Source organism: Salmo salar, chromosome 13 (assembly GCF_965601325.2).
Source record: "Salmo salar chromosome 13, fSalSal1, whole genome shotgun sequence".
Classification (NCBI taxonomy): domain Eukaryota; kingdom Metazoa; phylum Chordata; class Actinopteri; order Salmoniformes; family Salmonidae; genus Salmo; species Salmo salar.
In genome coordinates, this window is record NC_138303.1 from 37,015,001 (window position 1) to 37,042,012 (window position 27,012).

The 27,012-nt window shown below is 44.6% G+C and overlaps 1 protein-coding gene across 6 annotated transcripts in view; it reads left to right on the forward strand.

Annotated features, from left to right (window-relative positions):
- Positions 1-27,012, forward strand: part of LOC106567259 (calmodulin-binding transcription activator 1) — a 493,378-nt gene that overhangs the window by 414,181 nt on the left and 52,185 nt on the right. For 5 of the 6 annotated variants that reach the window (XM_014136342.3, XM_014136343.3, XM_014136344.3 and 2 more), the window contains 2 exons: positions 7,024-7,177; positions 25,581-25,721. In XM_014136342.3, coding sequence (XP_013991817.1) covers positions 7,024-7,177; positions 25,581-25,721 — 295 coding nt within the window. The remainder of the gene's footprint in view (positions 1-7,023; positions 7,178-25,580; positions 25,722-27,012) is intronic. The other variant, XM_045693185.2, reaches the window with a different exon arrangement.

Genomic DNA, 27,012 nt, shown 5'->3' on the forward strand with positions numbered 1-27,012 from the left:
GGAGGAGAGCTCCATATAGATACAACACAGGTCTTTATTAGTGGGGAGGAGAGCTCCATATAGATACAACACAGGTCTTTATTAGTGGGGAGGAGAGCTCCATATAGATACAACACAGGTCTTTATTAGTGGGGAGGAGAGCTCCATATAGATACAACACAGGTCTTTATTAGTGGGGAGGAGAGCTCCATATAGATACAACACAGAACACAGGTCTTTATTAGTGGGGAGGAGAGCTCCATATAGATACAACACAGGTCTTTATTAGTGGGGAGGAGAGCTCCATATAGATACAACACAGGTCTTTATTAGTGGGGAGGAGAGCTCCATATAGATACAACACAGGTCTTTATTAGTGGGGAGGAGAGCTCCATATAGATACAACACAGGTCTTTATTAGTGGGGAGGAGAGCTCCATATAGATACAACACAGGTCTTTATTAGTGGGGAGGAGAGCTCCATATAGATACAACACAGGTCTTTATTAGTGGGGAGGAGAGCTCCATATAGATACAACACAGGTCTTTATTAGTGGGGAGGAGAGCTCCATATAGATACAACACAGGTCTTTATTAGTGGGGAGGAGAGCTCCATATAGATACAACACAGGTCTTTATTAGTGGGGAGGAGAGCTCCATATAGATACAACACAGGTCTTTATTAGTGGGGAGGAGAGCTCCATATAGATACAACACAGGTCTTTATTAGTGGGGAGGAGAGCTCCATATAGATACAACACAGGTCTTTATTAGTGGGGAGGAGAGCTCCATATAGATACAACACAGGTCTTTATTAGTGGGGAGGAGAGCTCCATATAGATACAACACAGGTCTTTATTAGTGGGGAGGAGAGCTCCATATAGATACAACACAGGTCTTTATTAGTGGGGAGGAGAGCTCCATATAGATACAACACAGGTCTTTATTAGTGGGGAGGAGAGCTCCATATAGATACAACACAGGTCTTTATTAGTGGGGAGGAGAGCTCCATATAGATACAACACAGGTCTTTATTAGTGGGGAGGAGAGCTCCATATAGATACAACACAGGTCTTTATTAGTGGGGAGGAGAGCTCCATATAGATACAGCACAGATCAAATGCAGGAGTATTCCACACCATCCTCCATCAAACATCCATACATCCATACGCTCCCATTTATACCCCTAAAGTGCCTTACAGGGGGAGGGCCCTTAGGAGGCCCCCCTGTTCCCCACCCTCCCCACTACTGAGCCTCCTCCCATGCCTTCCTCATACAGATCTGGTTGGACATGGCCGAACTGGCCAATTCACCGCAAGAGGCCCCTCGAAACTGGCACGTGCCCTTGGATTGGTACCCATCCCAGGCACCAGGAACACCATGGCAGAGGAGCGGTGGAAGGAGAGAGATGGGAGGGAGCGGAAAGCAGAGCGTTGACACCAGACACCCAATTAGAGTGTCTATACTGAGAGCATTTAACAAAGGCTTTTTGAGAGAGGAGCCAGAGAGAGAGGGATGACGGGTTCAACAAGGGGACTCCTCCACTACCTAGACAGGAGCTGGCTGCGGGGTGTTTACTCCATTTTAGGGGTGTTTGATGCAGAGTGTTGTTTGCCGTTGTATGCTGTTCTGCGAGTGTCTGTGTATACGCTTGTGTGTGTGTGTGTGTGTGTGTGTGTGTGTGTGTGTGTGTGTGTGTGTGTGTGTGTGTGTGTGTGTGTGTGTGTGTGTGTGTGTGTGTGTGTGTGTGTGTGTGTGTGTGTGTGTGTGTGTGTGTGTGTGTGTGTGTGTGCTTAGGATCCTAGGTTAGGGTGTGTGTGCGTGTGTCTGAGTGTGTACATGCAGCAGCAACATTAGCAGCCACCCCCACACTCTCAAACACACCCTTTGGTGGTGAGAGAGCGCCGTAACCTTCCAAACAAAAGGAGAAGAAGAAGTCTTGTGCCTGTGGAGCTGTGGAGGTAAACTTATAGCACCTCAGAGCCAGTTGACCTTGAAATGAGCAACAGAGGGAGAGAGAGGGAGCCAGGGAGAGCGGTAGAGAGGGAGGGAGGCAGGGAGGATGAGAGGGAGGCAGAGAGGGAGGACAAGAGGGAGGCAGAGAGGGAGGCAGGGAGGGAGGACGAGAGGGAGGCAGGGAGGGAGGGAGGACGAGAGGGAGGCAGAGAGAGAGGCAGGGAGGGAGGCAGAGAGGGAGGCAGAGAGAGAGGCAGGGAGGGAGGCAGGGAGGGAGGCAGGGAGGGAGGTAAACAGAGAAGGAGTGACGGAGAAAGGGAGGGAGGCGAGGGAGGGAGGAGGGAGGGAGAGGTGCATTTAAGAGCTCAACCCCAGTGCCAGGGGCCAGGAGGCTGCTTAATAACATCCACCATGCCATTCATCACCATGCCACCGCCAGGGCAACTGCCCCAACACAGCCCACAGAGCATGGCCGTAATCACCTCTCACACCCACACACACACACACACACACACACAAACTGCACGCTCACACCCACACACACACACACACACACTGCACACAAACTGCACGCTCACACCCACCCACACACACACACACTGCACACAAACTACACACTCACACCCACACACACACACACACACACACACACACACTGCACACAAACTACACGCTCACACCCACCCACACACACACTGCACACAAACCAGCATGCACACACTTTCAGCTGCTAAACACATGGTAATAAACGCAGCCCAGGTTTAAGTGCAGGGTGCTAAACAGAAGCACTCACATACTGATAGTAACTCACACAGTCCAGCATCCAGGGTGTGGTCGGCCCGTTGATTTACTGTCATGCATATAACATTTGCATACAAAAATACTGTAGATTTTATAGAAGCATGTCTGGATATCACATAAACAGATACTTCCATATTATTTTTCTCACACGTGAATGCACACACTAATATCTGTATACATCCCTCATGCATGTTCACATCCTCAAAACAAAGTGTGGCGTTGAGCGTTTGCAACAACACAATCGAGAGTTCCAGTTTCCTTCATATTCTGCATTGATCTCCCTGTAGTGGGCTAGTTAAATTCCTTCCTCAAGGAGCGTAGCCACACATCTCTGAAGCTGTCTCTTCTCCCTAGCCTATTTCCTCCATCCTCGCTTCCTTCTCCGCTGAGGAATGGGGTTTTTCTCCTGACTTGTTCTCTGAGAACCTGTCTTCCCTCTCTCTCTGTGTATCTGTCTGCTGTCTGCTTGCTGCTAGCCTCTCTTTGAAGCCGTTCCACTCCGAGCGACTGGCTGCTTTATCTTGCTCCTCACTAGGTTTCCCCCATCAGTCCTCAGCTCCTCCACGTCCCACCAAGCCTCCTCTTCTTAACTACGATCCTTTGATGTTAATGGCTGTTCTTATCGCTCCTGTGCTACGCAGCTCATTGTAAGAGAGAGAGGCCTATCTGCTACAGTAATGTTGTGCCAGGAAGCTCTGGGCTTGGAGATCCCTTCTCCCAGCCCCACTCTCCTCTCCTTTCTCCTCTCTTCTCCCCTCTCCTCTCTCCCCTTAATGAGGCACGGTACTGTGTTGGTGGTGACGGCTACATGGAGAGAAGCAGAGCGGCAAGGAGAGGAGAGGGCGACGGGCTGTGACAGGGGTCACCAGGGCTTACAGGCCCTGTTACAGATTACATGACTGTGTCTAGTTTCCACCATTGGACAAGTACTGTGGTTTCTGTATGTGTCTGCCAGAGCCTGTTGAGAGCCCTGAGTCTACATGGCCTGTCCTGGTAGGAGCATAGTCCGACTCTGTAGCTGTAACCCTGGTAATGAGGCTATGACTGTGTCCCAAATGGAATCCTGTTACCTACATAGTGTGCCACACCTATGGGGCCTGCTAGTGCACTATAAAAAGAATAGGGTGATTTTGGGACACAGCCTGTCTCTTCCTGGCTGTAGCCGTGGCAACCTGCCTGAGCTCTGCTTTATAGCACTGTGGTGTGGACTGGCTGCAGGGCAAGGTGGTGTCGCTGAGGCTGAGAGCTGAGCTGAGCGTAGGAACATTGCCTTCCATGTGTGTGGGTGCCAAAGAAACCTGTTGCCTGGCTACGACTGCACCCTGGTCTTACGGTAGTGTGGGAGGCAGGTAGCCTAGCGGTTAAGAGCATTGGGCCAGTAACCGAAAGGTTGCTGGTTCGACACCCTGGGCCAACTAGGTGAAAATAAATCTGCCGACGTGCCCTCGAGCAAGGCACTAACCCTAATTACTCCTGTAAGTTGCTCTGGATAAGAGCATCTGCTAAATGCCTAAAATGTAAAGGTGTGTGTGTGTGTGTGTGTGTGTGTGTGTGTGTGTGTGTGTGTGTGTGTGTGTGTGTGTGTGTGTGTGTGTGTGTGTGTGTGTACCACCCCCTCAGTAGGCCTTCCTCCCCTGTGACTGCCTCCCCTAGACTCCATAGGTAATTAACTCAACAACATCCATCCATCTGCTGTGGGGATATGCACTAGACTAGGCAATAAACTAACACAACTACACGGTCTACACACACGATACATACATATGGCTTTTACCTTGACTACCACTTGGATGTGCAGCATCTTAACCTTGGAGCCTCCCACGCTAACAGATTGTGTGTTGGGTGTTGGAGTTGTAGCATACTCCACTTCACACACGAGCGTGCATACACACACACACACACACTCCAGCAACCAGATCCCACTCTCCCCCACCACCACTGAGGAAGTGTACAGTTGGAAAGCGGCCCTAAACCCGCATGGGGAACGAGCAGGAAAACAACCAAAAGATTGCATTACACAATTAATCAATAAGTTAATGAGATCTCATTTTCTCTGCAAAATACTACCCAGGAAAAAGTTTCCCCCTCAGCTTTTTTCCCCAGTTTCCTTTGGAGAGAAACAAACTGGTGATATTACACAGAGGAAAAGAAAGCAGCCAACAAGAAATTAAATGAAATTACCATCCTGATAGATTTATGTGACGCTTTATATTTTCATTGTGGTGTTTTCTGGGTGGTGGAGAGGAGGAGGGACTAAGTGGGCCACGAGCTGCAGAATGTGTTGTGAAGACAGTCTGAGAAGAGAGGGGGAGAAGCTGCATGTCACATACTGCCTGCATCCCAAAAGCAGCCTATTCCCACAGGGCCCTGGTTAAAAGCAGTGCACTGTATAGGTAATAGTGTTCCATTTGAGACAGAACCACCGCTGTGGATTTATAATACTAAAGCCTAGCTAGCTGTGGCTCTACAGATTACTAGTGTTTGGATGAGCTGTAAGGCTGCCAGCTAAATGTTCTCTTTCATTGTAGAGCAGAGGCCAATATGCAATATGTCTGTGTGTGCTGAGGTAGAGAACAGCTGTGTGCCTTTATGTGTGAGTGGGTGTTGAATGGAGGGGGGTTGGGCGTGTGTGTGTGTGTGTTTGTCCTTCCTCTCAGTGTGTTTGTGTGCTTCCTCCAACATGCTCATACAGTAAGTGCGTGCTACGGCCCTTTGTTCACCCCTCTCGTGCTAGTTAAGGATTGAGGGCATGGCCTGCCGATTACCACAGCTGGTAATGCCATCTGGGGGCATTACACACTCGCTCGCCCTGACATCGTGGAAGCGAGACACAGCCGTCCCAGTGTGTTGACTCCAATGACAGAGGACAGGGACAAGGTTTATCACAGAGGAGATAACACGCCTCAATGTCCGGCTGTAGTGGGCTGGGGGGTGAGGCCCGGGCCACTGACCAAAGACTGTCAGTACATGAACTAAACATCCAGCTCCCTGTACAACAGAGACTATAGACCAGACCAGTCTTCAGCACATCCCACCTGCCGGCCCGTTTAAAGAGAATACATTTCAGTTGTTTTCAATTTGAGATGATTCCAATGCTAAAGTTGGTCCTGTGCACAAAGCCCTGAACAAATCATCACAAAAAGACAAGCTCTTGTCCAGACGTGAACATTAATGGTGTTAGAATTAAGAGGCAGCATGATGGTTTGTTCTCCACATCACACTGATGATGCTTCAAACTGCACTCAGACACATGGTGTCTTTGACCTTCGTCAAGGTCTTTGTTTTTCTCCCTGTGTGTGTGTGTGTGTGTGTGTGTGTGTGTGTGTGTGTGTGTGTGTGTGTGTGTGTGTGTGTGTGTGTGTGTGTGTGTGTGTGTGTGTGTGTGTGTGTGTGTGTGTGTGTGTTTCCATCCTCTGATGTAGTATCCATGCGTGTATTTGTGGCAGTAACTAGTATTTCTGCCTCTGTGTGAGTGTATGTACGAAGGCGTGTGTCTGTGGTTATTGGCAATTGTGTGTTTGTAATGAATAGAGTCTTAAGGAGCGGAGTGGGAGCGTTTCTCCTGCCACTGTTTACTCCACACAGTAATCAAAGCTATTCATGATTACAGATCACAATTGATGTTATTCACACCAGCTCAACCGGTCTTTTAAACAGCACCTATTTTTCATAAGCTGTCAATTTAGGGAATTTACAGCGGTAACGATTGCAGCGGGGTGAATAGGTGGATTCTGACTGGGTACACAGGCAAGTTAATAGAGGGCATTGGCTCGGCATGTGGGAGGACTTCACAAAATGCCATAAGTGTGTTACATGCACGTAGGGCAATTACCACACACACACACGCGAGAACACGTACAGTACACACACACACACACACACACACACACACACACACACACACACACACACACACACACACACACACACACACAACCCTTCCAAAGAGGTTTTAACTCCCCCTATAAATGTTTCTTCAGAGACCCACTTCTCTTTTGCTTTTCTCTCTCTCTCTCTCTCTCTCTCTCTCTCTCTCTCTCTCTCTCTCTCTCTGAGCTTCTCTCACTCCATTCTTTGTGTGAGAAATATCATGCCGTCTCTCCAACAACAAGCTATTCCAGCAGCGTGTCTGTGTGCTGACACACCAGCTGTAGTGTTAGGTGTTACACTTCCAGCTGGGTCTCTTCTCTCTCTGGGCCTCTCTCACTGTTACCACACAACACATTCAGTCTGCTGACTAAACTAACCTCTCTCTCTCTCTCTCTCTCTCTCTCTCTCTCTTCTCCAGAACCCTGACATCGTGCTCGTCCACTACTTGAATGTGCCGGCCATAGAGGATTGTGGGAAGCCGTGCGGGCCAATCCTGTGCTCCATCAACACGGACAAGAAGGAGTGGGCCAAGTGGACCAAGGAGGAGCTGATTGGCCAGCTCAAGCCCATGTGTGAGTATCTGACCTATCACATTCCGAGGACAGCAGTCATTGAGTGCTTCAAGCCTTTTCAAAGCCTGATACATGACCAGGTGCAAGGTCTTCTCAAGGGTCCGGCCCTAAGAGCCCTAGACCTCAGACCTCTCCTAGCCTTATTATTGGAGTAGCCCAAGTGGCTCTCTGAGGCATGTCCTGGTTGCTGACTGTTACCATCTTGTTATTGTTTTTTATTGTTTCCGTGTTCCTGCCCTGCCTGGAGCCATCTGGTAGACAGGGGTCAGGGGTTATCTTTCCCCAGCCCTCCGGCACCACAGTGGTCAGCCTGAGAGCACACAGCCCTGGCCTCACGTCCTCCCAGTCAGGTAGAGCAGAGCAGGCCCAGTGTAGAGCAGGGGAGAGCTCTGTTGATTGATGCCTTTGTGTGGGAGGAAGAGTGTCTGACTCACCAGAAATCCTTCTCACCTCCCCTCTCTCTCTCTCTCTCTCTCTCTCTCTCTCTCTCTCTCTCTCTCTGATGTAACCTGGTTTACTAATTGCTTAGAGACACGTAGTAGACATGTGTTGTTATGGACTGCGTGCGTCATTCTTCAGTCCAGCTCCATGTTTGAGACAGTGTTTGAGACAGTGTTTGAGACAGTGTTTGGTAAAATGTCAGGGTTTGTCTAATGATAATAGTCAATCAGGACTTCTGAAAATCAGTGGGAGAGTTGTTAATGGCCAGACTCCAGGCTGTGTGTGTGTGTGCGGGGGGGTGCGTGCGTGCGTGCGTGCGTGCGTGCGTGCGTGTGTGTGTTGGCAGGGGCAGGGCGGTGACGGTGAGTGATGTTCACAGGGCTGATTATTGATGACCAGGTAGAGAGTAGTGTGTCAGCAGCTTTAAGAGAGAGACAGATGCTCCATGAATACAGACCAGCCAGCCAGGGGCCCTAACACACACACACACACACACACACACACACACACACACACACACACACACACACACACACACACACACACACACACACACACACACGCTGGCCATGATCACCAGAGCTTATGCTCCCCTTCACTGATCCTCTGGTGATCATTTTAGGAGTCACTTGAGCATCCCATCCACCCCAGGGCAGGTCAGATCAGGACAGGTCAGATCAGGACAGGTCAGATCAGGACAGATCAGGACAGGACAGATCAGGACAGGTCAGATCAGATCAGGACAGATCAGGACAGATCAGATCAGGACAGGTCAGACCAGGACAGGTCAGATCAGGACAGGTCATATTAGGACAGGTCAGACCAGGATACGTCAGATCAGGACAGGTCAGATCAGGACAGGTCGTATCAGGACAGATCAGGTCAGATCAGGACAGGTCAGATCAGGACAGTTTAGGACAGATCGGGACAGATCAGGACAGGTCAGATCAGGACAGATCAGGACAGGTCAGATCAGGACAGGTCAGATCAGGTCAGATCAAGACAGGTCAGATCAAGACAGGTCAGATCAGGACAGGTCGGATCAGGACAGGTAACAGTGCTGCTGTGAACTACTCTCTTCATTAGGTCTGGGGCTTCATTTCAGTAATGCGGGAAGTCATTCACTTTGGGGAGTTGGGACAATGAGGGCCGAGGAGGGTGAGATGCCTTCTAGCTGACAGGCTACATGAGAAGGCCACATACAGACCCTAGTCAAACGTAGTGCACTATGTTGGGAATAGGATGCCATTTAGGATACAGACATATGGCAACAAAGCAGCCTACACCCCCCCATCTCTCTCTTTTTGTCTCTTTCTCCCTCCTTCACTCCCTCTATCCTCTTATTTTAAATCCTTAAGAGTCTATTGATGCACTCGTTGTTTAATCTAAGTAACATCATTAAAAAAATCCCCATCAAAGTCCATCAGTTTAAACTGGAGATATCATGGGCTGCATCTCAATCCACCTCATCTGCCTATGGCGACCTTCCGCATCTGCGGTGGGAGGTGGCCGAGCTACAGCTGTGTTTGTCAGACCATGAGACAATCCTGAAAATCTCATGAAAACATCTGTAACATCCGAACAGTTTGGCCTACAAACTATTATGGAAAGGGGCGACTCTCACGTTTTGCGTTTTGCTCTACGTTTTGCTCTACTACCCCCAAGAGTGTCACGGGACTTGTCTGAAGGTAACCCATACAAACCAATGGAAGTATGGAGGTCGTTTTTGTGCCAACAAAAATAAGGGGTTAAATATGTTTCTAAAAATAGATACATACTGTATATATTTCATGAGCTTTCTTATATCACCTACATATCAGACAGACACATCAAAACTTTATTCCTTATGATGAATTTTCTGACTGTCTGTTTTGCCATTTATGAATGTGTTATTCAAAGTATTTGTCTGGGCTATAGTAGTAAAGCCCAAATTCAAAACTTTGTCAAATAATTTTTAAATACAGTATATTTTTTTGATAACTAAAGGGGTCCTAAAATTCAATATCAAATAGCTAAATCATCCAAACCATCTATGACCATTTTAAAACAATTGAATATGTTAGTTTAGTAACCCCCCCCCCCCCCCCCCCCCCAACAGCTTAGATTTTTACAGGTTTTAAACAATCCAGATTAACATTCCGTCTACGGTAGAGCGGCAGTGCCACCTAGTGGTGTGTTGACAGAATTGCCTCTTTCGTTGATCATAGGGACATGGAGGGGTGCAGGCGAAGTGCACAGGAGCCTTATATTATATAGGTGCATTATTCAGCTGTGAATAATACAGTAGGCCTTTACCAACTGTACATTCTGTACAACTGTACATCTTACACAAGCTGCTATGCTTCATCAGCAGATGTATGTGGGCTTTTGCTACTGTACACTTGAGGGAGTTTAGTGTATCGTGTAACACTATGGATCTCTCATGGGTGTAAAGGAGACTTCGAATGCCACTCCTTAGAGGGGTATGGTAGGCCTATAGAGAGGAAGAGGCAGGATGCATATCCCAGCTCCCCTATCTTAGCCACAAACCTTCAGTTTAACCCCCGTGTACTGTGGGAGTGAGTGGACTGTGGGAAACTAAGGTATGTTTGACGTTAAACCATGTGTCATGGTAGCATCTGATATGCATGTTGGCTTTAGGCTCTGTAGCGCACACTTCTAGACTGGGTCTGGGAGAGTTCTACTGTTCACTTGATCTTAGTGCACAGACAACATAAATATCAAAGAGTTCTTTTGTTGGGAGAATTGAACTTGGTAGAGAAAACGTGCTGTTACAGAGAGATGCATATTATACCCATGCCTTACAAGCAGAAAGATGCATATTATACCCATGCCTTACAAGCAGAAAGATGCATATTATACCCATGCCTTACAAGCAGAAAGATGCATATTATACCCATGCCTTACAAGCAGAAAGATGCATATTATACCCATGCCTTACAAGCAGAAAGATGCATATTATACCCATGCCTTACAAGCAGAAAGATGCATATTATACCCATGCCTTACAAGCAGAGAGATGCATATTATACCCATGCCTTACAAGCAGAGAGATGCATGTTATACCCATGCCTTACAAGCAGAAAGATACATATTATACCCATGCCTTACAAGCAGAAAGATGCATATTATACCCATGCCTTACAAGCAGAAAGATGCATATTATACCCATGCCTTACAAGCAGAGAGATGCATGTTATACCCATGCCTTACAAGCAGAGAGATGCATATTATACCCATGCCTTACAAGCAGAGAGATGCATATTATACCCATGCCTTACAAGCAGAAAGATACATATTATACCCATGCCTTACAAGCAGAAAGATGCATATTATACCCATGCCTTACAAGCAGAAAGATGCATATTATACCCATGCCTTACAAGCAGAGAGATGCATGTTATACCCATGCCTTACAAGCAGAAAGATGCATATTATACCCATGCCTTACAAGCAGAGAGATGCATATTATACCCATGCCTTACAAGCAGAGAGATGCATATTATACCCATGCCTTACAAGCAGAAAGATGCATATTATACCCATGCCTTACAAGCAGAAAGATGCATATTATACCCATGCCTTACAAGCAGAGAGATGCATATTATACCCATGCCTTACAAGCAGAAAGATACATATTATACCCATGCCTTACAAGCAGAGAGATGCATATTATACCCATGCCTTACAAGCAGAGAGATGCATATTATACCCATGCCTTACAAGCAGAGAGATGCATATTATACCCATGCCTTACAAGCAGAGAGATGCATATTATACCCATGCCTTACAAGCAGAGAGATGCATATTATACCCATGCCTTACAAGCAGAAAGATGCATATTATACCCATGCCTTACAAGCAGAAAGATGCATATTATACCCATGCCTTACAAGCAGAAAGATGCATATTATACCCATGCCTTAGAAGCAGAAAGATGCATATTATACCCATGCCTTACAAGCAGAAAGATGCATATTATACCCAAGCCTTACAAGCAGAGATGCATATTATACCCATGCCTTACAAGCAGAAAGATGCATATTATACCCATGCCTTACAAGCAGAGAGATGCATATTATACCCATGCCTTACAAGCAGAAAGATGCATATTATACCCATGCCTTACAAGCAGAAAGATGCATATTATACCCATGCCTTACAAGCAGAGAGATGCATATTATACCCATGCCTTACAAGCAGAAAGATGCATATTATACCCATGCCTTACAAGCAGAAAGATGCATATTATACCCATGCCTTACAAGCAGAGAGATGCATATTATACCCATGCCTTACAAGCAGAAAGATGCATATTATACCCATGCCTTACAAGCAGAAAGATGCATATTATACCCATGCCTTACAAGCAGAGAGATGCATATTATACCCATGCCTTACAAGCAGAAAGATACATATTATACCCATGCCTTACAAGCAGAAAGATGCATATTATACCCATGCCTTACAAGCAGAAAGATGCATATTATACCCATGCCTTACAAGCAGAAAGATGCATATTATACCCATGCCTTACAAGCAGAAAGATGCATATTATACCCATGCCTTACAAGCAGAAAGATGCATATTATACCCATGCCTTACAAGCAGAAATATGCATATTATACCCATGCCTTACAAGCAGAGAGATGCATATTATACCCATGCCTTACAAGCAGAGAGATGCATATTATACCCAAGCCTTACAAGCAGAAAGATACATATTATACCCATGCCTTACAAGCAGAGAGATGCATATTATACCCATGCCTTACAAGCAGAAAGATACATATTATACCCATGCCTTACAAGCAGAGAGATGCATATTATACCCATGCCTTACAAGCAGAGAGATGCATATTATACCCATGCCTTACAAGCAGAGAGATGCATGTTATACCCATGCCTTACAAGCAGAAAGATGCATATTATACCCATGCCTTACAAGCAGAAAGATGCATATTATACCCAAGCCTTACAAGCAGAGAGATGCATATTATACCCATGCCTTACAAGCAGAGAGATGCATGTTATACCCATGCCTTACAAGCAGAGAGATGCATGTTATACCCATGCCTTACAAGCAGAAAGATGCATATTATACCCATGCCTTACAAAAAGAGAGATGCATGTTATACCCATGCCTTACAAGCAGAAAGATGCATGTTATACCCATGCCTTACAAGCAGAAAGATGCATATTATACCCATGCCTTACAAGCAGAGAGATGCATGTTATACCCATGCCTTACAAGCAGAAAGATGCATATTATACCCATGCCTTACAAGCAGAAAGATGCATATTATACCCATGCCTTACAAGCAGAAAGATGCATATTATACCCATGCCTTACAAGCAGAAAGATGCATATTATACCCATGCCTTACAAGCAGAGAGATGCATATTATACCCATGCCTTACAAGCAGAAAGATGCATATTATACCCATGCCTTACAAGCAGAAAGATGCATATTATACCCAAGCCTTACAAGCAGAAAGATGCATATTATACCCATGCCTTACAAGCAGAGAGATGCATATTATACCCATGCCTTACAAGCAGAAAGATGCATATTATACCCATGCCTTACAAGCAGAGAGATGCATATTATACCCATGCCTTACAAGCAGAGAGATGCATATTATACCCATGCCTTACAAGCAGAGAGATGCATATTATACCCATGCCTTACAAGCAGAAAGATGCATATTATACCCATGCCTTACAAGCAGAGAGATGCATATTATACCCATGCCTTACAAGCAGAAAGATGCATATTATACCCATGCCTTACAAGCAGAAAGATGCATATTATACCCATGCCTTACAAGCAGAAAGATGCATATTATACCCATGCCTTACAAGCAGAAAGATGCATATTATACCCATGCCTTACAAGCAGAAAGATGCATATTATACCCATGCCTTACAAGCAGAAAGATGCATATTATACCCATGCCTTACAAGCAGAAAGATGCATATTATACCCATGCCTTACAAGCAGAGAGATGCATATTATACCCATGCCTTACAAGCAGAAAGATGCATATTATACCCATGCCTTACAAGCAGAAAGATGCATATTATACCCATGCCTTACAAGCAGAGAGATGCATATTATACCCATGCCTTACAAGCAGAAAGATGCATATTATACCCATGCCTTACAAGCAGAGAGATGCATATTATACCCATGCCTTACAAGCAGAAAGATGCATATTATACCCATGCCTTACAAGCAGAGAGATGCATATTATACCCATGCCTTACAAGCAGAAAGATGCATATTATACCCATGCCTTACAAGCAGAGAGATGCATATTATACCCATGCCTTACAAGCAGAGAGATGCATATTATACCCATGCCTTACAAGCAGAAAGATGCATATTATACCCATGCCTTACAAGCAGAGAGATGCATATTATACCCATGCCTTACAAGCAGAAAGATGCATATTATACCCATGCCTTACAAGCAGAGAGATGCATATTATACCCATGCCTTACAAGCAGAGAGATGCATATTATACCCATGCCTTACAAGCAGAGAGATGCATATTATACCCATGCCTTACAAGCAGAAAGATGCATATTATACCCATGCCTTACAAGCAGAAAGATGCATATTATACCCATGCCTTACAAGCAGAAAGATGCATATTATACCCATGCCTTACAAGCAGAGAGATGCATATTATACCCATGCCTTACAAGCAGAAAGATGCATATTATACCCATGCCTTACAAGCAGAGAGATGCATATTATACCCATGCCTTACAAGCAGAGAGATGCATATTATACCCATGCCTTACAAGCAGAAAGATGCATATTATACCCATGCCTTACAAGCAGAGAGATGCATATTATACCCATGCCTTACAAGCAGAGAGATGCATATTATACCCATGCCTTACAAGCAGAGAGATGCATATTATACCCATGCCTTACAAGCAGAGAGATGCATATTATACCCATGCCTTACAAGCAGAGAGATGCATATTATACCCATGCCTTACAAGCAGAGAGATGCATATTATACCCATGCCTTACAAGCAGAGAGATGCATATTATACCCATGCCTTACAAGCAGAGAGATGCATATTATACCCATGCCTTACAAGCAGAGAGATGCATATTATACCCATGCCTTACAAGCAGAGAGATGCATATTATACCCATGCCTTACAAGCAGAAAGATGCATATTATACCCATGCCTTACAAGCAGAGAGATGCATATTATACCCATGCCTTACAAGCAGAAAGATGCATATTATACCCATGCCTTACAAGCAGAAAGATGCATATTATACCCATGCCTTACAAGCAGAGAGATGCATATTATACCCATGCCTTACAAGCAGAAAGATGCATATTATACCCATGCCTTACAAGCAGAAAGATGCATATTATACCCATGCCTTACAAGCAGAAAGATGCATATTATACCCATGCCTTACAAGCAGAAAGATGCATATTATACCCATGCCTTACAAGCAGAGAGATGCATATTATACCCATGCCTTACAAGCAGAGAGATGCATATTATACCCATGCCTTACAAGCAGAAAGATGCATATTATACCCATGCCTTACAAGCAGAGAGATGCATATTATACCCATGCCTTACAAGCAGAAAGATGCATATTATACCCATGCCTTACAAGCAGAAAGATGCATATTATACCCATGCCTTACAAGCAGAAAGATGCATATTATACCCATGCCTTACAAGCAGAGAGATGCATATTATACCCATGCCTTACAAGCAGAAAGATGCATATTATACCCATGCCTTACAAGCAGAAAGATGCATATTATACCCATGCCTTACAAGCAGAGAGATGCATATTATACCCATGCCTTACAAGCAGAAAGATGCATATTATACCCATGCCTTACAAGCAGAGAGATGCATATTATACCCATGCCTTACAAGCAGAAAGATGCATATTATACCCATGCCTTACAAGCAGAGAGATGCATATTATACCCATGCCTTACAAGCAGAAAGATGCATATTATACCCATGCCTTACAAGCAGAAAGATGCATATTATACCCATGCCTTACAAGCAGAAAGATGCATATTATACCCATGCCTTACAAGCAGAGAGATGCATATTATACCCATGCCTTACAAGCAGAAAGATGCATATTATACCCATGCCTTACAAGCAGAGAGATGCATATTATACCCATGCCTTACAAGCAGAGAGATGCATATTATACCCATGCCTTACAAGCAGAGAGATGCATATTATACCCATGCCTTACAAGCAGAAAGATGCATATTATACCCATGCCTTACAAGCAGAGAGATGCATATTATACCCATGCCTTACAAGCAGAGAGATGCATATTATACCCATGCCTTACAAGCAGAGAGATGCATATTATACCCATGCCTTACAAGCAGAGAGATGCATATTATACCCATGCCTTACAAGCAGAGAGATGCATATTATACCCATGCCTTACAAGCAGAGAGATGCATATTATACCCATGCCTTACAAGCAGAGAGATGCATATTATACCCATGCCTTACAAGCAGAGAGATGCATATTATACCCATGCCTTACAAGCAGAGAGATGCATATTATACCCATGCCTTACAAGCAGAGAGATGCATATTATACCCATGCCTTACAAGCAGAAGATGCATATTATACCCATGCCTTACAAGCAGAGAGATGCATATTATACCCATGCCTTACAAGCAGAAAGATGCATATTATACCCATGCCTTACAAGCAGAGAGATGCATATTATACCCATGCCTTACAAGCAGAGAGATGCATATTATACCCATGCCTTACAAGCAGAGAGATGCATATTATACCCATGCCTTACAAGCAGAGAGATGCATATTATACCCATGCCTTACAAGCAGAAAGATGCATATTATACCCATGCCTTACAAGCAGAGAGATGCATATTATACCCATGCCTTACAAGCAGAGAGATGCATATTATACCCATGCCTTACAAGCAGAGAGATGCATATTATACCCATGCCTTACAAGCAGAGAGATGCATATTATACCCATGCCTTACAAGCAGAGAGATGCATATTATACCCATGCCTTACAAGCAGAAAGATGCATATTATACCCATGCCTTACAAGCAGAGAGATGCATATTATACCCATGCCTTACAAGCAGAAAGATGCATATTATACCCATGCCTTACAAGCAGAGAGATGCATATTATACCCATGCCTTACAAGCAGAGAGATGCATATTATACCCATGCCTTACAAGCAGAAAGATGCATATTATACCCATGCCTTACAAGCAGAGAGATGCATATTATACCCATGCCTTACAAGCAGAGAGATGCATATTATACCCATGCCTTACAAGCAGAAAGATGCATATTATACCCATGCCTTACAAGCAGAGAGATGCATATTATACCCATGCCTTACAAGCAGAGAGATGCATATTATACCCATGCCTTACAAGCAGAGAGATGCATATTATACCCATGCCTTACAAGCAGAGAGATGCATATTATACCCATGCCTTACAAGCAGAAAGATGCATATTATACCCATGCCTTACAAGCAGAAAGATGCATATTATACCCATGCCTTACAAGCAGAAAGATGCATATTATACCCATGCCTTACAAGCAGAGAGATGCATATTATACCCATGCCTTACAAGCAGAGAGATGCATATTATACCCATGCCTTACAAGCAGAAAGATGCATATTATACCCATGCCTTACAAGCAGAGAGATGCATATTATACCCATGCCTTACAAGCAGAGAGATGCATATTATACCCATGCCTTACAAGCAGAAAGATGCATATTATACCCATGCCTTACAAGCAGAGAGATGCATATTATACCCATGCCTTACAAGCAGAAAGATGCATATTATACCCATGCCTTACAAGCAGAAAGATGCATATTATACCCATGCCTTACAAGCAGAGAGATGCATATTATACCCATGCCTTACAAGCAGAAAGATGCATATTATACCCATGCCTTACAAGCAGAAAGATGCATATTATACCCATGCCTTACAAGCAGAAAGATGCATATTATACCCATGCCTTACAAGCAGAGAGATGCATATTATACCCATGCCTTACAAGCAGAAAGATGCATATTATACCCATGCCTTACAAGCAGAAAGATGCATATTATACCCATGCCTTACAAGCAGAGAGATGCATATTATACCCATGCCTTACAAGCAGAGAGATGCATATTATACCCATGCCTTACAAGCAGAGAGATGCATATTATACCCATGCCTTACAAGCAGAGAGATGCATATTATACCCATGCCTTACAAGCAGAGAGATGCATATTATACCCATGCCTTACAAGCAGAAAGATGCATATTATACCCATGCCTTACAAGCAGAGAGATGCATATTATACCCATGCCTTACAAGCAGAGAGATGCATATTATACCCATGCCTTACAAGCAGAAAGATGCATATTATACCCATGCCTTACAAGCAGAGAGATGCATATTATACCCATGCCTTACAAGCAGAGAGATGCATATTATACCCATGCCTTACAAGCAGAAAGATGCATATTATACCCATGCCTTACAAGCAGAGAGATGCATATTATACCCATGCCTTACAAGCAGAAAGATGCATATTATACCCATGCCTTACAAGCAGAGAGATGCATATTATACCCATGCCTTACAAGCAGAGAGATGCATATTATACCCATGCCTTACAAGCAGAGAGATGCATATTATACCCATGCCTTACAAGCAGAGAGATGCATATTATACCCATGCCTTACAAGCAGAGAGATGCATATTATACCCATGCCTTACAAGCAGAGAGATGCATATTATACCCATGCCTTACAAGCAGAGAGATGCATATTATACCCATGCCTTACAAGCAGAGAGATGCATATTATACCCATGCCTTACAAGCAGAGAGATGCATATTATACCCATGCCTTACAAGCAGAGAGATGCATATTATACCCATGCCTTACAAGCAGAGAGATGCATATTATACCCATGCCTTACAAGCAGAGAGATGCATATTATACCCATGCCTTACAAGCAGAGAGATGCATATTATACCCATGCCTTACAAGCAGAAAGATGCATATTATACCCATGCCTTACAAGCAGAGAGATGCATATTATACCCATGCCTTACAAGCAGAGAGATGCATATTATACCCATGCCTTACAAGCAGAAAGATGCATATTATACCCATGCCTTACAAGCAGAGAGATGCATATTATACCCATGCCTTACAAGCAGAGAGATGCATATTATACCCATGCCTTACAAGCAGAAAGATGCATATTATACCCATGCCTTACAAGCAGAGAGATGCATATTATACCCATGCCTTACAAGCAGAGAGATGCATATTATACCCATGCCTTACAAGCAGAAAGATGCATATTATACCCATGCCTTACAAGCAGAAAGATGCATATTATACCCATGCCTTACAAGCAGAAAGATGCATATTATACCCATGCCTTACAAGCAGAAAGATGCATATTATACCCATGCCTTACAAGCAGAAAGATGCATATTATACCCATGCCTTACAAGCAGAAAGATGCATATTATACCCATGCCTTACAAGCAGAAAGATGCATATTATACCCATGCCTTACAAGCAGAAAGATGCATATTATACCCATGCCTTACAAGCAGAAAGATGCATATTATACCCATGCCTTACAAGCAGAAAGATGCATATTATACCCATGCCTTACAAGCAGAAAGATGCATATTATACCCATGCCTTACAAGCAGAAAGATGCATATTATACCCATGCCTTACAAGCAGAGAGATGCATATTATACCCATGCCTTACAAGCAGAAAGATGCATATTATACCCATGCCTTACAAGCAGAAAGATGCATATTATACCCATGCCTTACAAGCAGAGAGATGCATATTATACCCATGCCTTACAAGCAGAAAGATGCATATTATACCCATGCCTTACAAGCAGAAAGATGCATATTATACCCATGCCTTACAAGCAGAAAGATGCATATTATACCCATGCCTTACAAGCAGAAAGATGCATATTATACCCATGCCTTACAAGCAGAAAGATGCATATTATACCCATGCCTTACAAGCAGAAAGATGCATATTATACCCATGCCTTACAAGCAGAAAGATGCATATTATACCCATGCCTTACAAGCAGAGAGATGCATATTATACCCATGCCTTACAAGCAGAAAGATGCATATTATACCCATGCCTTACAAGCAGAGAGATGCATATTATACCCATGCCTTACAAGCAGAAAGATGCATATTATACCCATGCCTTACAAGCAGAGAGATGCATATTATACCCATGCCTTACAAGCAGAGAGATGCATATTATACCCATGCCTTACAAGCAGAGAGATGCATATTATACCCATGCCTTACAAGCAGAGAGATGCATATTATACCCATGCCTTACAAGCAGAGAGATGCATATTATACCCATGCCTTACAAGCAGAAAGATGCATATTATACCCATGCCTTACAAGCAGAGAGATGCATATTATACCCATGCCTTACAAGCAGAAAGATGCATATTATACCCATGCCTTACAAGCAGAGAGATGCATATTATACCCATGCCTTACAAGCAGAGAGATGCATATTATACCCATGCCTTACAAGCAGAGAGATGCATATTATACCCATGCCTTACAAGCAGAGAGATGCATATTATACCCATGCCTTACAAGCAGAAAGATGCATATTATACCCATGCCTTACAAGCAGAGAGATGCATATTATACCCATGCCTTACAAGCAGAGAGATGCATATTATACCCATGCCTTACAAGCAGAGAGATGCATATTATACCCATGCCTTACAAGCAGAGAGATGCATATTATACCCATGCCTTACAAGCAGAGAGATGCATATTATACCCATGCCTTACAAGCAGAGAGATGCATATTATACCCATGCCTTACAAGCAGAAAGATGCATATTATACCCATGCCTTACAAGCAGAGAGATGCATATTATACCCATGCCTTACAAGCAGAGAGATGCATATTATACCCATGCCTTACAAGCAGAGAGATGCATATTATACCCATGCCTTACAAGCAGAGAGATGCATATTATACCCATGCCTTACAAGCAGAAAGATGCATATTATACCCATGCCTTACAAGCAGAAAGATGCATATTATACCCATGCCTTACAAGCAGAGAGATGCATATTATACCCATGCCTTACAAGCAGAGAGATGCATATTATACCCATGCCTTACAAGCAGAGAGATGCATATTATACCCATGCCTTACAAGCAGAAAGATGCATATTATACCCATGCCTTACAAGCAGAAAGATGCATATTATACCCATGCCTTACAAGCAGAGAGATGCATATTATACCCATGCCTTACAAGCAGAAAGATGCATATTATACCCATGCCTTACAAGCAGAAAGATGCATATTATACCCATGCCTTACAAGCAGAAAGATGCATATTATACCCATGCCTTACAAGCAGAAAGATGCATATTATACCCATGCCTTACAAGCAGAGAGATGCATATTATACCCATGCCTTACAAGCAGAAAGATGCATATTATACCCATGCCTTACAAGCAGAAAGATGCATATTATACCCATGCCTTACAAGCAGAAAGATGCATATTATACCCATGCCTTACAAGCAGAAAGATGCATATTATACCCATGCCTTACAAGCAGAAAGATGCATATTATACCCATGCCTTACAAGCAGAGAGATGCATATTATACCCATGCCTTACAAGCAGAAAGATGCATATTATACCCATGCCTTACAAGCAGAAAGATGCATATTATACCCATGCCTTACAAGCAGAGAGATGCATATTATACCCATGCCTTACAAGCAGAAAGATGCATATTATACCCATGCCTTACAAGCAGAAAGATGCATATTATACCCATGCCTTACAAGCAGAAAGATGCATATTATACCCATGCCTTACAAGCAGAGAGATGCATATTATACCCATGCCTTACAAGCAGAAAGATGCATATTATACCCATGCCTTACAAGCAGAGAGATGCATATTATACCCATGCCTTACAAGCAGAGAGATGCATATTATACCCATGCCTTACAAGCAGAAAGATGCATATTATACCCATGCCTTACAAGCAGAAAGATGCATATTATACCCATGCCTTACAAGCAGAAAGATGCATATTATACCCATGCCTTACAAGCAGAAAGATGCATATTATACCCATGCCTTACAAGCAGAAAGATGCATATTATACCCATGCCTTACAAGCAGAAAGATACATATTATACCCATGCCTTACAAGCAGAGAGATGCATGTTATACCCATGCCTTACAAGCAGAAAGATGCATATTATACCCATGCCTTACAAGCAGAAAGATGCATATTATACCCATGCCTTACAAGCAGAAAGATACATATTATACCCATGCCTTACAAGCAGAAAGATGCATATTATACCCATGCCTTACAAGCAGAAAGCCATAAAGGGCCTTAATGAAGGACTCCTCTTAGGTTGTGTCCTGTGGGCAACAGCTGCACCTTTCTTTGTTTATTATTATTTACATCTTGAAGCTCATGTGGAAAACAGTAGGAAAAGCTATGTAAATAATGTATGTAAATAATGAATGTAAATAATGAATGTGAAAGGAGCAGTACTACAATGTGACGTCATCTATAAATATGGGTGGATGATGACGAAGGTCCGTTTGTTTTGACCTCTGCTGCTAAAAAACAAAACATTAACATTTCAGTGTGGGTTTTTCCTTTATTCCAGTATATGCCTTTTAAACCCGGCACCCAAAGAGTTGTTTTACTGCAAACATTTGAGCTGAGCACGCCCATTTCTCTTTCTAGAGTTGAACTTCTGCTATTGTCTTATTTCCCTCGTTTTATACTCACATGATGTCCCACTGCACAAAGCCTTAAACATGTCTAAGGACACAAAAACAAAGCAAGAATTCAGTTTCTATGGTTCACTGGAGCCTCGTAAAGCTATTTGTGTTTTGCTTCTGACCAAAACATACTTACCATAGCAGACATAACCCCCCCCCCCCCCCACACACACACACACACACACACACACACACACACACACACACACAAATACACACACACACAAATACACACACACACACACACACACAAATACACACACGCACACACACAAATACACACACACACACACACAAATACACACACACAAATACACGCACACACACACACACACACACACACACACACACACACACACACACACACACACACACACACACACACACACACACACACACAAATACACAAGTACATCCACACAGATACTCACCATGGCCTTGTCTGACTTGTTCCTTCCCCCAGAGGATGTTGCTGAGGCTCGGGGAGAGATCCACAGATGAGGGTTAAGGGTTGGACTAGGGGTCAGAGACTGGTTTCTAAGCTCAGTCATATTATGAGTGGGCAGATTGACCAATGAGAAGGCAGCAGACCAGCCAGGCAGCTTGACTCACTGCCCTCCTCTAATGTAGTAAACAGGCTGTAGCCCAGACCCAGTGATTCCCTAGCCCTGGACTCAGCCATGCCCCAAACCTACTGATAACGCATCAATCCACCAGGAGCTCAGACAAACACACCAGCAGCCTCCCTCCCTCCATCCATCCCTCCCTCTCTCTCTCCTTCCCTCCCTCCCTCCCTCCATCCCTCTCTCTCTCTCTCCCTCCCTCCCTCCCTCCCTCCCTCCTTCCTTCCTTCCCGCTCTCTCCTTCCTTCCCTCCCTCCCTCTCTCTCTCCTTCCTTCCCTCCCTCTCTCTCTCTCTCCTTCCTTCCCTCCCTCCATCCCTCCCTCTCTCCTTCCTTCCCTCCATCCATCCCTCCCTCTCTCTCTCCTTCCCTCCTTCCCTCCCTCCATCCCTCCCTCTCGCTCTCCTTCCTTCCCTCCGTCTAGCCCATCCAGGGCTAGACCAGGCTAGCAGGGCACGGCACACCTACCCCAGTCAGTGCCCAGTGGTGCAGAAGACAATGTGATGTGATCTGTGTATCCTGAAGACAGGTGCTGATCATCAGCCAACATCTCTAACATGCATGGCCGCTCCTGATGATGTCACAGGACTGAGCTGGTGGGGCTAGTGATGCAGGAGAGCCTTTAGCGACCGATGACAAACCCTGGCAGAGTGGCACGGGGCATCAGTGCCATAGTGATGCAGCTGCAGGCGTGGGGAGTTGGGATACATGGTGTATGTAAGCGGTAGCTGTTGCTCTGTCACTCCGAGGCCTCTCAAAGCTCTGAGTTAGCACTCTACTGTAGCTCTGCTCTGGCTTTGTCACGAAGGGGTCCCGCGACAGGACACCAACGACTACATCGTCACAACTTTACGTCTCTGATGTGTTACTGATGCCAAGCCATATGAAGTCAGACAGGCCATTTGAATATGTATCTAATTCACAGAGAAAGAGTTAAACAACAGATATGTGTCTGACTACATCAATTATCTTTTTGTAAAGCTGTGCCTTCATTACTGTTATGCCTATTTCATGCATTGTCTTTGGGACTCTTAGCCTGAGCTCATGTAGCCAGAGTAATCTGTCATTGTTAGTCTGATGTGTTGTGGCAGGGGTGTTTCTGTATTTCCCTGGCCCCGGGCCCGCTGTAGTGTTCAGTAATGTAGTGTTCAGTAATGTAGTGTTCAGTGGAGCAGAGGGCTGCTGAATCTGACTGTCTGCATGACCACTGCTCTGCTGGCATCGAATGGTGATCGCCTGGTAATCAGCTAGTGATCCGCCAGCACTGAAGTGAAAGCACCCTGATTAGCTTTCTCTCTGTCTCTGTCTCTCTGTCTCTCTCTGTCTCTCTGTCTCTCTGTCTCTCTCTGTCTCTCTGTCTCTCTTTGTCTCTCTATCTCTGTCTCTCTCTGTCTCTGTGTCTCTCTCTGTCTCTCTGTGTCTCTGTCTCTCTGTCTCTGTCTCTCTGTGTCTCTGTCTCTCTGTGTCTCTCTGTCTCTGTCTCTCTGTGTCTCTGTCTGTCTCTGTCTCTCTGTCTCTCTGTCTCTGTCTCTCTGTGTCTCTCTGTCTCTGTCTCTCTGTGTCTCTGTCTGTCTCTGTCTCTCTGTCTCTGTCTCTCTGTCTCTCTAACACACACAGACACACACATGTACTCTCTCCTCCTTCTCCCTTTCTTCTGCCTATTTAACTGAGGTAGGTAGTGAGACGTGGGAACCCATATCAGAGCTGCCTTGATTTTGTTAGATATTTTAAATATGCTCCACTTCGTAAACATGACGATATTTGTTGTTTTCCGGTTGAGAGCATGGCGCTGCAGCAGGAGCAATAGCAGCAATGATGTGTAATAGTGTAGGCCTGCTGCCTGTGTTAGCAGCATCACTATCAGCCTGATGAGAAGTGGAGCCTGGCTGCTAAGCCAGAGACAGAAAGCAGTGAAAGGTATTAGGCAGTGGTAGCCAGCTGTGACCGGAGCAGGCCAGCCAGGCAGGAATGCACTTATGCAGGAGAATGGCTCTCTTCTCCTTCATCTAGCAGCTAGACTGTGTTCCTCTCCAGTGGTTTCCCACATCACAGCCCCGGAGGTACAGGCAGCCAGAGGCTAATACAATGACTCAAGGCAGGGAGCCGACATGCCTGTGTGTGTTAACGGGGCTGTGTGTGGTTGGCTACTTTCATCAAGTAGTTCACAGCACAGTAGGTAGGTTGGGCAGTGTGGGGAAAGAGAGGAGACCGTGAGAGATGTGCCGCTGTCCAAATAGAGCTTCATGCAAACAGTGCTGTCTAAACTATCCAAAAGCAGACTATTAGGTGGGGGTTTAGGGTGTAGAGATGCGGGTGGGTCACAGGGTTCTAGGGGTGCAGCCTGCAGTAGTGTGGGTGTGGGTGGTGGTGGTCTGTTGGTCTGGACTGGCTGACATCTCTGTCTCCTCTCTCCCGGCAGTTCATGGCATCAAGTGGACTTGCAGCAACGGGAACAGCAGCTCTGGCTTCTCAGTGGAGCAGCTGGTGCAGCAGATTCTGGACAGCCACCAAACCAAGCCAACTCCCCGGACCCACAACTGCCTCTGCACAGGCACCCTGGGTAAGGGGGAGGGGATAGAGGTAGAGAGGGGGAGGGGATAGGGGATAGGGGGGAGAGAGAAAGGGGAGAAGGTGTAGGTGTAGTCAAAGGACTAGTCCTAGCACTGACTGCTGATAACTACTTGGCTGAGGGAAAATGTTCTTGCTACGATTGTGATGTGTTGTTGTCTCACCTAGCTATCTTACGAGGAATGCTCTGGATAGGAGCGTCTGGTAAATTACTCAAATGTAAAAGAGTTGGGAGAAGGAGAAGAGGTAGAGGTCCTACATTATGCGTAGAGTGAATGTGGAAAGTGTGAGGATCATGGCTCTCTTGTGTTTTATTGATACAATTTCAAATGGTCTCAAAAGTCACACCAATCAATTAAACAATCCCTTCAATTACAATGACTTGGATAAGGATGTTGTTTTCAGGTGATTTGTTTAGGTCTGAAAGCACAGGCAGTGTTCCTACTGTTAATGAGCTGTTCCAACAAGTCATTCACAGCCTTCCCTCAGATGGAGTTTGTGAATTACATTGTCACTAGCAATGGTCACTGAAATTGTCAGAAGGGTTTTAAAAAAACAATTACTGGCCTGAACAAATAATGAATGGCTTTCAGGGATTTTGGTGGGAATTCAGATGTTAAATTTATTGTACATTTTCTTTTTTTTCTTAGAATGTACTCTTATATACGTGTTCTTATTGTGTCAGGTATTAAAAAATATTAGGTGATAAAAGATTTTTTTTTTATAGGTGCCTCATTTGCATAAATACACTGGGTGTATTTGCATATATTAACACATTAATTTAAAGGCATGGAAAAGGGCTTCAACCACCAAACACCTGCTCTGTCTACCCTACCTGTATTCACCTGCTCTGTCTACCCTACCTGTACTCACCTGCTCTGTCTACCCTACCTGTATTCACCTGCTCTGTCTACCCTACCTGTACTCACCTGCTCTGTCTACCCTACCTGTATTCACCTGCTCTGTCTACCCTACCTGTACTCACCTGCTCTGTCTACCCTACCTGTACTCACCTGCTCTGTCTACCCTACCTGTATTCACCTGCTCTGTCTACCCTACCTGTACTCACCTGCTCTGTCTACCCTACCTGTACTCACCTGCTCTGTCTACCCTACCTGTACTCACCTGCTCTGTCTACCCTACCTGTACTCACCTGCTCTGTCTACCCTACCTGTACTCACCTGCTCTGTCTACCCTACCTGTACTCACCTGCTCTGTCTACCCTACCTGTACTCACCTGCTCTGTCTACCCTACCTGTACTCACCTGCTCTGTCTACCCTAC